Source organism: Cyprinus carpio, chromosome A8 (assembly GCF_018340385.1).
Source record: "Cyprinus carpio isolate SPL01 chromosome A8, ASM1834038v1, whole genome shotgun sequence".
NCBI lineage: Eukaryota > Metazoa > Chordata > Actinopteri > Cypriniformes > Cyprinidae > Cyprinus > Cyprinus carpio.
In genome coordinates, this window is record NC_056579.1 from 9,154,215 (window position 1) to 9,167,917 (window position 13,703).

At 36.3% G+C, this 13,703-nt stretch overlaps 1 protein-coding gene across 4 annotated transcripts in view; it reads left to right on the top strand.

Moving 5' to 3' along the window:
- Window positions 1–11,575, top strand: part of LOC109056942 (zinc finger protein GLIS1-like) — a 68,672-nt gene extending 57,097 nt beyond the window's left edge. For all 4 annotated transcript variants that reach the window (XM_042761978.1, XM_042761980.1, XM_042761981.1 and 1 more), the window contains exons 9-11: window positions 7,589–7,749; window positions 8,923–9,081; window positions 10,687–11,575. In XM_042761978.1, the coding sequence (XP_042617912.1) occupies window positions 7,589–7,749; window positions 8,923–9,081; window positions 10,687–10,820 (454 nt within the window). In that variant the 3' untranslated portion in view covers window positions 10,821–11,575. The remainder of the gene's footprint in view (window positions 1–7,588; window positions 7,750–8,922; window positions 9,082–10,686) is intronic.
- Window positions 11,576–13,703: the final 2,128 nt, after the last annotated feature.

Below are 13,703 nucleotides of genomic sequence, written 5' to 3' on the forward strand. Positions count from 1 at the left end.
ACTTAGAATGCACTGTTAAAGTGTGTAAATATTTTTTTTTAGCCTGAAATTTGAATCAAAGTGGCATTTTTTTAGCATAAGCCCATTGGATACGTCAGTTTTTAGCAAAAATACTCCAACATCCATGAAATCTGCCCAGGCAGCAGTGAGTTGTCATGTTCTTTAAAATCTTTTTGGAAGGTGAGCTGTTTTTCCAGGTCGCAGAAAGAATGCAGCAAATGCTCAAGAAAATTAGCAAGCCATTTTAAAGCTCCACAAACAATTACTACTACTTGGAGAGGAATACGAGCTGAACGAAACCAGCTCAGGGACTACACATGGAACTCTATATGCTATTGCACTGAAGGTCACAATGACATGTACAGAGAACTCTGCTTTTCACTGATGCTGAAGGTTTAAGTCTGTGAAAACATAAGATTATACACACCCTTCACACAAAGCATGAGATGAAGGTGGACGTGAACTTTTTTTTGGAAGTAAAGAGTATATGTGGAGCTTGAAACATAGTAGTATTTTATCCACCTAGTAAGTCAAGTGTCAGCTGTAATATTATAACTTCCCCATACAGTCGTTAAGAAAATGGCCGTCTTCTTATTTGTGGAAGTCATTAGAGTTGGGGTTCCCGATCAAAAATGTATACGCACACATAGCATGCTTTATGCAATCCGTCTAATGCCGCATCTCTGCCAGGACCTACAACTAACCAGGTATGAAACGTCTACTTACATTTGAAGATGGAGCATTTTGATTTACATGTTTAAAGCCTTGAGTATATGCTTGGCTGCCAAAGTCAATAGCAGCTGCCGCTCTTGCTTTTCCCAAATGGTTTAGCAGGACGTTAAACATTTTGACAAAATTATCTAACTTGCTTGACTCCACTGCAGCAGCCTCTGACCTCATTGCTAAATGTGTTTACCCTGGCTGAAATGGCCCATTTAGACTCCTTTCACTTCGCAAATACTAGTGTCATTTTCTGAAGCTAATATTAAAATTTATGCCAGTGAAAATACATCTAGTGGTCTCCGTTGTGTGGAGTTTGAGATGGAGGGATGCAGAAGTGTTCAGCTTTTGCTCAGAGGAACGTGCTCACCAGCCTGGAGGGCCGAGGGGCTTAATGGGTGGCACTGGCATCTCAACGGCTTCATTTACATGTTTTGTAGGTGACAGTTTTACAGTAAAATTAGGAAAGGCTGATCCTGGTGTACCTTAATGGTAATGAGAAACAGGTTTGTATTAATGAGAGGATATTAAAAAAAAATCTATGTTTTATTGGAGTACATTTATATTCACTACTGTTAAAAAATTTGGGGTTGGTAAGATTTTTTTCATGTTTTTGAAAGACGTCTTTTGTGCTCAGTAAAGCTGCATTTATTTTTGACAAAAATACAGTAAAAACCGTAATCAAGTAAACTACAATAACCATTTCAAATAACTAATTTCTATTTCAATATATTTTAAAATTTAATTTATTTTTGTCAAGCTGAATTGCTCTAGTCCTCAGTGTTATGTGATCTTCATAAATCATACTAATATGCTTCTTTGGTGCTCAAGAAACATTTCTTATAATTATCAGTGTTAAAATTTTTTTTGCTGCTTAATATATTTGTGAAAACCATGATACCCTACCATTCAAATGTTTGAGGTAAGATAAAAAAAAGAAAAGAAAAATTAACTATTTTATTTATAAAGTGACACCAAAGACATTTATAATGTTACAAAATTTTTATGTTATTTCAAATAAAGGCTTTTTTTCTATTCATCAAAGAATCCTGAAAAAAACTGTAGATTTTCAAAAAAATATAATAAGCAAATTAGCAGCATAAACATGTTTTCAACACTGATAATAAGAACAATTATTAATAATTGAGCACCAATAATAACTGGTAATTACTTAGTATCAGATCAGCATATTGGCTTGAATGATTTCTGAAGGATCATGTGACACTGAAGATGTTGAAAATTCAGTTTTGTCATGACAGGAATAAATTACATTTTAAAGTATATAACAGTTAATTATAATATCACACAATACTACAGTTTTCACTGTATTTTTACTAAATAAATGCAGCCTTGGTAAGCAAAAGAGACTTCTTTCAAAAACATCAAAATACCTTAGTTATTCTAAACTTTCAACCAACTTTGCATATATATTTATTCTCATTAGTCTCATAAAACTATTGATTAGTGTTATAAAATATAGTAAAGAATCAAATTCCTTGAACTTGAGTCAATTTCAGCAGGTTTCAGTATCACCCACTGATCTAAACAGTAGCTGCACTAATACATTGTATCTTAAGTTAATTTCCCTGCTTGACTGCACATAAGCATTTGAGCACTTTAGCTTTTGAGTGTTTAGAAGCAAGCAATAGGCTCGGATCAGTAAGGGCCTGATCTCTCATGAGTGGCTTTAGTTTGCTAACCAGAACCAGAAAGGTTCCCACCGACCCATGCCAAGTCAGCGGCCACTTCGTTCTTCAGACAGAAGAGCTTATCGTGAGGCACCAGCTCATACACGCCGTCTCCCAGTGGAGCACAACCTGACAGGTGAAACAAGACAAACTGGGAACACAGCACTCATCTTCATGAATTTTCATTCAAAAAGGATGTTGGGGGAAAAACTCCATCTTGATCTATTATGTCTCCAGCCAACTCCTGGGGGATTTGTGTCTGTTTGAGCATAAGGATTGCCTCACTTCTGAAAACAGCACCTCTGTTGCACGATTTGTAAGGTCTTTGACCCCTCCAACAGGGATTAAACTGGAACGTGACACTAAGGGGTTTGAAAACGACAGAGCTTTTCATGAACCTCACAGACTACATTTAATAACAGTATTATTCCATCATCCAAAATGTAACTTTTCAATGTGTGTCAGGAGTGTAAACCTAACTTCAAACCCCCAGTGCTGGTTTGTTCACATTAATGTGATTTTTCTTTTCTTTTTTGTGGTTAAAGTTGCTACAGTTTGTCCCATTTAGACTATAATTCTTTGAACCTTTTGGTGGTTGCTTTCTGAGCCAGACGTAGAGTAAATATGTTCTTTAACGTGGAGCACGTCCAGTGAATCATATTAAGAGTAGTGTTTGTTGAATGAATGTTTTATGTTGTGATGAGTTATTCATTTATGTTAAATAGATGCTATGGTATGGGTTTATTAATTGCTTGTCTATGGATTGAGTATTATTCAGTTTTTTTTTATTACTCATTCTGCTACTTTGAAGAAATACCATTTGTAAACACTTTGTTCACAAGCAAACTATTAAGGGTTAGGTCATTATACTTTGAAGTTCCTGTGAAGTTGACTCATTGGCTTTTTTAGATAGTGGACCAAAGTTTCCTATCCCATCACTCTTGACTCAAAACAACCAATTCAGAAGGCCTGAATGGAGGATATGGTTATAATTGGTTGAAGTACTGCTGCTGTGATTAATAGAAAATGCAAATATGCAAATAAACATTAACTTTAAATTAAAATGTATTTATTTAAAATTTATGAAATTTTAAATATAAAATATATAAAATGCATTTACAGTATATGCCCTTAAAATGTAAAATATTGGGGCAAAAAAAAATGCCCCTGTATGATTTTTTTGTTTCATATTTATATCATATGAAAAGCAATATCGCACGAGGGCTGTTTGTATCCAAATAGCATGAGTGCAAATGTGATTTTAAACAACAGTTCAGTAAATAAGAAGTTAATGTTGTGTTATATTTTAGATAGGCTTTTCTGTTTTTGATAAATTTAGCCAACAAAATTATTACCTATAAAGCCACAGCAGAACTGTTGTTCATCTCCGAGTAACACACAGCAGTGGTTTGTGTGTTTTAAACTAATCGGGGGAACCAATGATTTGTAGTCCATTCACAAAAAGAGACATTTACTTCATTCCTGAATGAATCTGCAGTTTGAACAAACTGAATGAATGAATGACTTAATGACTTGCTCATAGAGACATTTACCGCCACCTACTGGCAGTTGTAGTTTCTTATTTAGAATAGCGTTTCATTAAATAACAAATAAATAAATAAATAAAGTGTTAGTTCACCCCAAAAGAAAAGTTCTGTGCTAATTTACTCCCTCATGTCGTTTCAATCTTGCATAACTTACTTTCTTTTAGGGAACATAAAAGGAAATAATGAAAAATGTTGGTAACTAAGAAAAAGAAGACTGTTGGTAACCAAGCTGATTTGGTAACGACTTTCATTATATGAACAAAAAATACTGAGATGATCTCAAATTATCTTTGTTTATATTTCATAGTTTACGTTAGGCCATTGTAGCCTAAACGTTCATGTGTAGTACATTTTATGTTGTATATTTCTTTCTAATTTTATATTTCTTTCTAAAGGTACTTTTTGTAATATCTACTTAATATTTTCTCATTTAACACAATAATGGCAGTTATTATTAATATATAATATTCTCTTTTTTAATGTTATTTATTCATGTGATGGCAAAGCTGAATTTGTGTCACAATATCTTATAAAAATCATTCTAATATGCTGATTTGGTGCTCAGTTACATTGTTTTCTTATTATCAAACAGTTGGGCTGCTTAATATTTTTTTGTGGAAACCATGATACTTTTTCAGGTTTCTTTGATGACTAGCATTTATTTAAAACAGAAATGTTATATAACAATGTAAAATTTTTCAGCATCATTTGTATTTTTTTTTTTTCCTTATTCAGATCCAGGGAGGCACTGTGAGTTCGACATAAGTGTCATACTTGAGCAAGCCAAATGCTTTTCTATCACTTTTGAAGATTAGATGAACGCGAACTTTTGGATGATCCATTGGTCAGCAGGCAAATAAAGCTCTTATGACGTGAGAGATAGGCTGTACAGTCACAAAAAGTGCCTGTGAAGGTGAAAGCAGATGATCAGTGAAGGTAAATACTGAAGGGAGAGATTAATCTTTCATATGAAAGATTCCCCTCATTCCTGGAGCCTTAGCGAGCTGCAGCTGGCAGTGATTATTGCATGATTCACTTTAGCTGCACATAGAGGCTGCTTGTAAAAATATGAACAGTATAACTGTTTCCTGAGCTTGTGCTGACAGCAGCTCCCAGGGGGAATGCTGCCGCCGCGCTCTCTGTAGAAACACATGGCCGCACGTCAGATCACAGCCAGCGACTAGATCCGAACAACTTTCCTGCATACGAACACAAGCTAGCCCGCTAACTCTAATTCCTAAACGTATATATGCTGCATGTCTTGTGAAATATGTTGAGGACATGGCTGTCTGAGAAAAGCCCCATGACTCATGGGGTTACATCCGAGAACAGTTTAAAAAAATTTTTGCAGTTGTGATGAAACTGAGTCCTTGGATGTGAATTTGGCTAACAGTAAAAAACGACATAATGGTCTAACAGATGTAACAGCCAAGGAAGTCCTTATCAGATTCTGGACAAATGAACGATGGGAATTATCACTCCCACATGAGGCCTGAAACATTAATAAAAAAGAATTATCAGCTCATTGGAGTCCAAATTTTACATTAGCCCTTCGCTAGGTCTTAAATCTGTGGAAGATAGTACAAAAGGCAATTTAAATCCAATTAATAATGTGTCTGTTTAAATGTACATGCTCTAAAGGTGTAGCCAGTAATTTTCCTTTGTTTAAAGTGTTATTCATTATAGCAAAAGTGTTTTTATAAAATGTTTAAAATCACTTACATGAGATTATATCACTGGCCTAATAAATACTGTTTTATTTGTTTTTGTTATTTTTTAGTTTGTGTGGGACATATCGAAAGGCCTGTGCCTTTCCTTTAAAATAACCGGTATATATTTTTTTATTTTTTTTTTTTTTTTTTTTTTTTTTTTTTTTTTTTTATTTTTTGTTTTATTGTTGTTTTTTTGTTTTTTGTTTTGATTTTGTTGTGATTTTGTTTTATTTTGTTATGCACTCTTAATAATAATAAAAAACAAAACTAATGAACAAACATTTGCTGCTTGCTGGTGGCTTGTACATGATATGACGTTCTCATTCTAGAGCATTTGATTGGACAAAAATTGCTGTAGTGCAGGATGAGTCGTCAATGTCTTTGGTTAATTTTTCCAGACAAGAAAGACTGTAAATATACAATACCGTTCAAAAGTTTGGGGTCGGTAAGATTTTTTATGTTTTTAAAATAATTTTCTTAAGTTCACAAAGGCTGCATTTATTTGATCAAAAATACAGTATAAAAACAGTAATATTGTAAAATATTATTACAGTTTAAAATAACTGTTTTATATTTTAATATATTTTAAAATACAGTTTATTCCTGGCAAAGCTGAATTTTTTACTCCTTCAGTGTCAGTGTCACATGATCCTTCAGAAACCATTCTAATATGCTGATTTGCTGCTAAAACATTTCTTATTATTACCAACATTGACAACAGTTGTGTTGCTTTAATATTTTTTGTGGAAACTATGATACATTACATTCAGATTTATTTGATGAATTGAAAATTCTAAAGAGCAGCATTTATATAACGTCTTTACTGTCACTTTTGCTAAATTTACTGTGTAATTACAGAATACATTTGTTAAAAAAATAAAAAATAATAATCTTGCTGACTGCAAACTTTTGAACCACAGTTTTTATCTCCTAAAACTGAATTTTATCAGTATTTGGGAGTAGACTCCCTAGCTTAATACAGTGAATGGGTTTTAGCTTTAAGGGCCATGGAAAAAGCCACAAAACTCTAATAATTATTCTTTGAGGACTTTTATATTTAGGTAAGAAAAGTGAACATATTCATAAATACTGATCTCTTATATCATTAGGGAGAACAAACAGGCAGTAAAGTGCATAAATTGAATTCCCTCTGACCCTCCATATCTTACATTATATGTAGCTGTATGTCCTCCCAATATCTCTCCATAACTACATCATGATGAGCATCTGTTTGTCATACTTCTGTTTAAACAGGCGATTCTTTGAGTTTGTTTTTGTTCTCTGTTCATTTCTGAAATTCAGAATATGATTCTTTGATGTGTGCACTAAAGGCAGAGAGACTTGACTTAGGGGGCAGGAACGACTTCACAGGGCCGTTGGGTTGGCACTCCACGTCTCGCTGGAACTTGGTTTTGCATATTTGAAGACTTGCTTGTGACAGCTGCATCTAATGGCACTAACAAAGCCTTTATTTGTTCCATTGTGTGCAAGCATGAGCAAGCTATCATAACTTCCCCAAAGCCATCACAGTGTACAGTAAGTCAGGGGCATGTTATGTATAAGTGGCATCTGGAGTGAAGAATGGGCTTGTACTCAATCAAAACCAGGCTCATGACTTTCCATTATAACAAGAATTGGAAAAGGATAAAGCACGTTAGAGTAAATAAAAGAATAAATGAAAAATAAATAAATAAATAATGTTTCACTTTAGGCTATGTGACTCCTTTTCTGAGGTAATCCTCTCAGATCTTTCTCAGGGTTAAAGGTAGGATGGGGTGAGTCTATAAAGTTGCTATAAAGTAATATTCACAGGACTATAAATTATATACTCTATGTGAAATTTTATAGGTTTTTTTTTTTTTTGGTCTATTCATCTTCCACCATTAATCTTAATAGTTAGTGCTCACTTTCTCTCTTCCAGGTTGTCTGGAGCTTTGCTGTCTCCAGGGATCAATCTGCTGAAGGCCGCTACATCTCCTCCACCAACACTAGAGAAGCAACAGAACTCCTCTTCCAGCCAGCAACACCTCCACACTCACCATAAACCCTACACCACCTTCCACAACCTGCCTTCAAGTGAGGGTACGAGAACTTCTGTGTTTGTTTGCTCTGATTTTATTGTGTTGTAGTCTGCACACACATTAAAAGTCCATCACTTCCTTTAAGATGATTTAATACTGCACTGTACATATATATATATATGTGTGTGTGTGTGTGTGTGTGTGTATATATATATATATATATATATATATATATATATATATATATTGGATTACATACATTTTACAAGAAAATACTATTTCAGCCAAAAAAATTTAATTCAGTGTGTTACTTTCCATTTCTTTGTAATTATTTGTGAAATTTAATTAAACATTTTATTGAAGCTTTATAAAAATCAAAAAAAGTATCATATTTGATACATCAGGTTTCATGGTTCATATTGTATGATATATAGGATATGAAACATATAATGCAGTGCAATTCATTGATGATTAAGTGATGAACCAATGAATGTTCCTCAAAAGTCTGATGTATAATATTGAAAAAAAATAATATAAATTGAAAAAAAAAAAATTGATGTATGGGTAATCAAGTAAAGCTAAGTTGCTTCAGTCCAGTAAGAGTTCATCTCGAAATGTTACTAACAATATCATTTTATTCTTATGTTTACTTTATTTGAATATACAAGTAGATGTAGAAGTTTTTGCCAACTTTTGACCATGTTGATAATTTAGAGGCCTTAGAAATTTCCATATCACATATAACACATATGTTTAATGTCAGCACATGAGTGTTTCATTTCAGAGAGAGTCAGATAGTATGAGAACTGGTGTAGTCTCTGCAGTGCTTTGTGCATTAGCCAGAACATGTGGGCTGAAAGAGACGCCTGGAACCACAAGAGGAACCTTTTTTCTTTTAAAATCCCCCAGTCCAAAACAGCTAAGCTGTCTGTCAAAAGGACTGCTGTGAAGGCAAAATGCTCAACTTCCTTTTCAGGACACAGATGTACATGTGTGTACCACCTCAATTCTAGGGCCCCCATCTGAGAGAGACTACTTGTTGAACACTTCTGGAAGCAAACTCTGAGAAACAAGGGAATAGTCCAAAAATAGAAATACAAACAGGAATACAGGATTTCTGTGGTTCTTGCCATTGCTAAAGAGCTATTTTAAGGTTGGAATGTATAGAAAAAAAACACATTTAAATGACATTTCAATTCTGATGTTTTTACTTTGTTTGGGTATGTGTGCACAGATTACCGTGGCAACTTTCAGAACTGTTTCCATTTTGGCGATGGCTACAGAATGGACCAGTCCATCAGTGGAGGCCATCAACCTGCAGAGTCCCACAGCTTCAACACAAACCCACACAACGGCTTTCACATGAGCTGTTCCACCAGCACCCCTTCCACAGGTAAACAAATACACTTTTAAACTGCAGTCACATTAGTTACATTTTGGTAAACTTGGGCAAAGAAAGTTTGTCTATTGTTAGTAGTGTAGTTCACAAAAAGTCACTTTCAAACCGAGCAGCTTTCTGTTGTTGTTCAACACTGCAAATTCGTATGACCATCTTAAACCCTTTGCGAAATCTGCATGGGGAAATCTTTGTCCTAGTGATGGTTCAAAGCTCTGCTTTTGACATTAAAGCATTGTTAGTCTCAGCCTCAGATGTCATGCCCATGGACCGTTGGCTGAAGATCTGATGCATACGGTACACAAAATTGGAAACACTTCGGGAGTTTCAAAGTTGTCATCAGATTGGTTGATTACAACTGTGATAATGAGCACTTATCAGGATCAACTGAATGCTGAATTTTCAAAAGTATGTGAAATATTTAAAGTTCACAGCATAGTATCTTTAAAAAGCGTCCAAGAGTTTTACATAAGGTCTGTTATTGTGGGGAAATTTCCACGCCCCTAAACATGACGCGGCACAAAACAAAATGTGATTTGTTGCTTTATCTGTCAGTCATATGGTCTCTTAGGTGGTCCTTGCCATTCGAAGCAGCCAAGGTTCCTAGAACTTCTGCCGTCAGTCTGAAGGTCTGGCTACACGAGACTAAAGCATTGAATCAGAGCTTGATTCGTTTTTTACAAAAGCAATTTAATATGTGGGTAACACTTTAGAATAAGGTTCCATTAGTTAATGTTAGTTAACTACTTTACTTAACATGAACTAAGCAAGAACAATCCTTCTACAGCATTTATTAATCTAAGTTAATGTTGATTTCAACATTTACTAATGCATTATTCAAATCAAAAGCTGTGCTTGTTAACATTAGTTAATGCACTAAAAATTAACATGAACTAACAATGAATAACTGTATTTACATTAACTGACATTAACAGAGATGAATAAATACAGTAATAAATGTATTGTTCATTGTTTGTTCATGTCAGTTAATACAATTACTATCATTAACTAATGGAACCTTATTCTAAAGTGTGACCAATTTGTGTACTGGCACTAAAAAAAAAAAAAAACTAAAATAATGTCTGCAGTGTCTATTATTTAAAAAAAAAATTAATAAAATGACTGGATTTCAGCTATGAAAATTCACAGAACAACAGTAAATGTGACTACACCTTAACCTACACAAATCTATTTATCATTAAGTAATATCACACTAAATTAAGTACAACTGATATTGTCAGTTGTCATTTTAGGGCGCTGTAGCTTTATTTTAGGACAACATCACCAGTAATAAGTAACATAGTTAGAAACAGGTCAACTGATCTGGCTGGTAGTCATCTTGTTAGTTTTTTTATTTCCCATATTACCCCATCACTGCCCTACAAATTATTGTTATTAAACAAGTGTATTTCAAATCTGCAAAAATTGGCCAGTAACCTCAAAGAGACAACCACCTATCTACCCACCAAGGGGGTACATTAGTAGCATAATTAGTACCTGAAGGTGCTTGCAGGCTAACAGTACATTTTTTGCATGTTTTCTGAGAGATTAATACAAGTATAACATATTGTTCCATATGTTCCTTTTTTCCATAATGCAAAGGTTTCAGCTTGGTGTCGGACATCATAGGATCAGGTTGCCAGTTCTCACCGGGCACAGAGGAGAGTGTTCTCTTTCAGGTGGGAGGCTTCGATCGCGGCTTGAGCCAAATGTCATCAGTGTACACAGAGACATAGGACCAGCTTACCTTGTCGGCCATCAACACAATTGTCTTCTTTCAAACCACTTTCAAAACACTTTTTAAAATTATTTTCTTTCATCTTTGCAGTTTCAACCTGTCAAAGAGTTTAGAGTTTTTCTCAAAATTCCCCCTTTTTTTTGTTTTCCCTAAAATACATGGTTGGATCACTTCATTGGACTGAAATATCTGCTTCCTTGACTAGCCTAAAAACTGCTATTCCGTGACAACGAAGGTTAAATAATGGGGGGTTTGTGTTGTGGAGTGTTTATTTGTGGGATGTTATGAAATTGCATTTTTTTTTTCACAGTATTTTGAAAGATATGTTCAAAGTCTCATGAGATACTCCCTTGTCGTCATCACTGCATCACTATTCTTAATAAATCCAGCTGGTCAGCTCAGATCCAATTGTGACTTTGGAACGGTTTGATAGAAACTTCAGAACCACCACAACTCATCAGTGATGAGTTCCACATTTCCCTCTCAGAGCTCTTTTTCTGATTTGTTGGCTGTTGTGTTGGAAACAATTATTTAGTGTTGCTGTGTTTTGTCAGTGAATGTTTGCAAATGTTTGTATTGCTTTGTCATTTGGTTGTCATCATCCCAGATAAACAGAGTTCTTTATTTTGTAATGGTTGATGGCTTTAATATCTACCACACTTTCAACGTATGTATAAAATGTACAGTTTGTTTAATTTTAATAATTATGTCAATCTCTGAATCTCTGAAAATAAATGAGTCTTGAATACTGCAGTCTAATCCTCATCATTGTGCATTTTAGATGTGGTAATTATGTTGACTGTTTAACTAAATAAATATGGTGTTACTCAGACTCAAATATAATTAAATTCAGTTTAAACACTATGTAATATACTGGGGAATCAAATTGCAAGACATTTTGCAAATGATTTGCATATGTTCACTTTACTTTTTTAAAGTTTATTAGAACTAATCTCAGCCATATAATGGATTGAGCAGGAATAATCGCTCTGGTTACTAATAATTGCATCGCTGACATTTATGGGGAACTCCTGTTTACTTTGATTCTGAAGCCTGATTTGTTCACTTTTGTGTAACTGCACAAACCAATGGCACTTCAACCTACCAAAGCGCCATTTCTTCAGATTCAGATTCTTCAGATTCTTTTGTCATCTATTCACATGAATACTTATACCACAGCAGTGTATGCAACACTCACTCCCTTATCTCAGGGAACTGAGGTTATGTTAGTAACCGGAGCATTCCCTTTCGAATCGTCTCACCCATTGCGACAGTGACGCTTATGGGGAATGCATCCAATAGTGCCATGCTATAAGCAAGTGCAGAATGAAGACGCTCTGTACTGTAATGAAGAGCACCCGTACTGAGGGCTTCTGTAAGCATGAACCAGTAATGAGACCCAAGCCGCTTAGGCTGAGGACTGCATAACATACCCCTCTCCACTTACTCCACTTACAAAGGGGACCCTTACTGAGGGCTCCTGTGAGCATGAGTGAATAATGATACCCAAGCCGCTTAGGCTGAGGACTACATAACAAAACCCTCTCCATTTACAAAGGGGATTAGGTAGAATGAAGTGGACAAGATCCGTGCCTGCACAAATATCACCAATAGAAATCCAGCTGGACTAAGCCCAGGAGGAGGCCATTCCTCTGGTGGAGTGGGCCCTCACACCTATAGGACACTGCAAGCCTGCTGAGGAGTAAACCGGGGCTATAGCATCGACTATCCGGCAAGATACTTCGTAACAAGCAGCTCTTTAAAGTGGCCTCTGAAGCATACAAAGAGCTGCTCTGAGTGCTTAAACGGGCCATAGCATTCAACACTTTAAGAGCACAAGCTGGGCAGAGTGGATTAGGACCCTGCTCACCTTCTAAATTGGGGAGTGCTAGGTGGTTGATGCTCTGAATGGAGTGGAAAGCACTTTTAGTACATAGATGTGTCTCGGGGCAGGAAGCACTGACTAACAGTACTTACAAGTCACCCACTCCCTTGACCGATGCTAAAGCCAGAAGGAGCGCACTCTTAAGTGACAGGGACTGCAAGTCGGCCGACTGGAGCAGCTCAAAGGGAGGACCTCGCAGGGCCCTGAGGACTATAGATAAGTCCCAAGTGGGCACAGTATGAGGGCAAGGCAGATTCAATCTCCTATTCAAAAATGTCGCACATTGATGGGTCCTGGTTCCGTGCTGCACACTAGTCAGAGAAGACTGACCATTTAAGGGCATAAATACAGCTTTTAGACTGAGCTCTAGCCTCAAAAATGGTATTAGTTACACTCGTGGGGAGATGCAAAGGCTCCTATCGAGGGGCCAAATATGAAGGCTCCACAGCTCTGGCCAGGGATGCCAAATCATGCCCTTCACTTTCAAGAGTCCTTCCTCAGTGTTATCGGCAAAGGGGCTGCCGATAGCAGCTGGATTAACTCGGGGAACCACATCTGATTCCTCCAGAGTGGAGCCACCAAGAGGACTGAGCAACTGGGGGGAAGGCATACAGGCAAGCACTTGGTCTATCGTGGGCCAGGGCATCTCACTGCTTCAAAAATAAATTGGGCAGTGAAAGTTGTCTTCTTAGGCATACAGGTCCATCTCTGACCTGCCAAAGACAGACCAGATCATTTGAACGGTTGGGGATGTAGTCTTCATCTTACTGGAGCCCCTTGTTTCAGTCTGCCTGACACATGACCTGTTCTCAGCTAGAGGAGTTTGCCTTGTGCCCATAAAAGGAGGCGTCGAGCCAACCTGTGAAGGGAGCGTGACCTGAGACTGCCTTGGTGATTGATAAAGGCTACCACCATCACGTTGTCCTAACGGACCGTGAAGTGGTGCCCCCTTAAGGCCAATAGGAAGGTTTTTAGTGCTAGAAAAATCGCAACCAT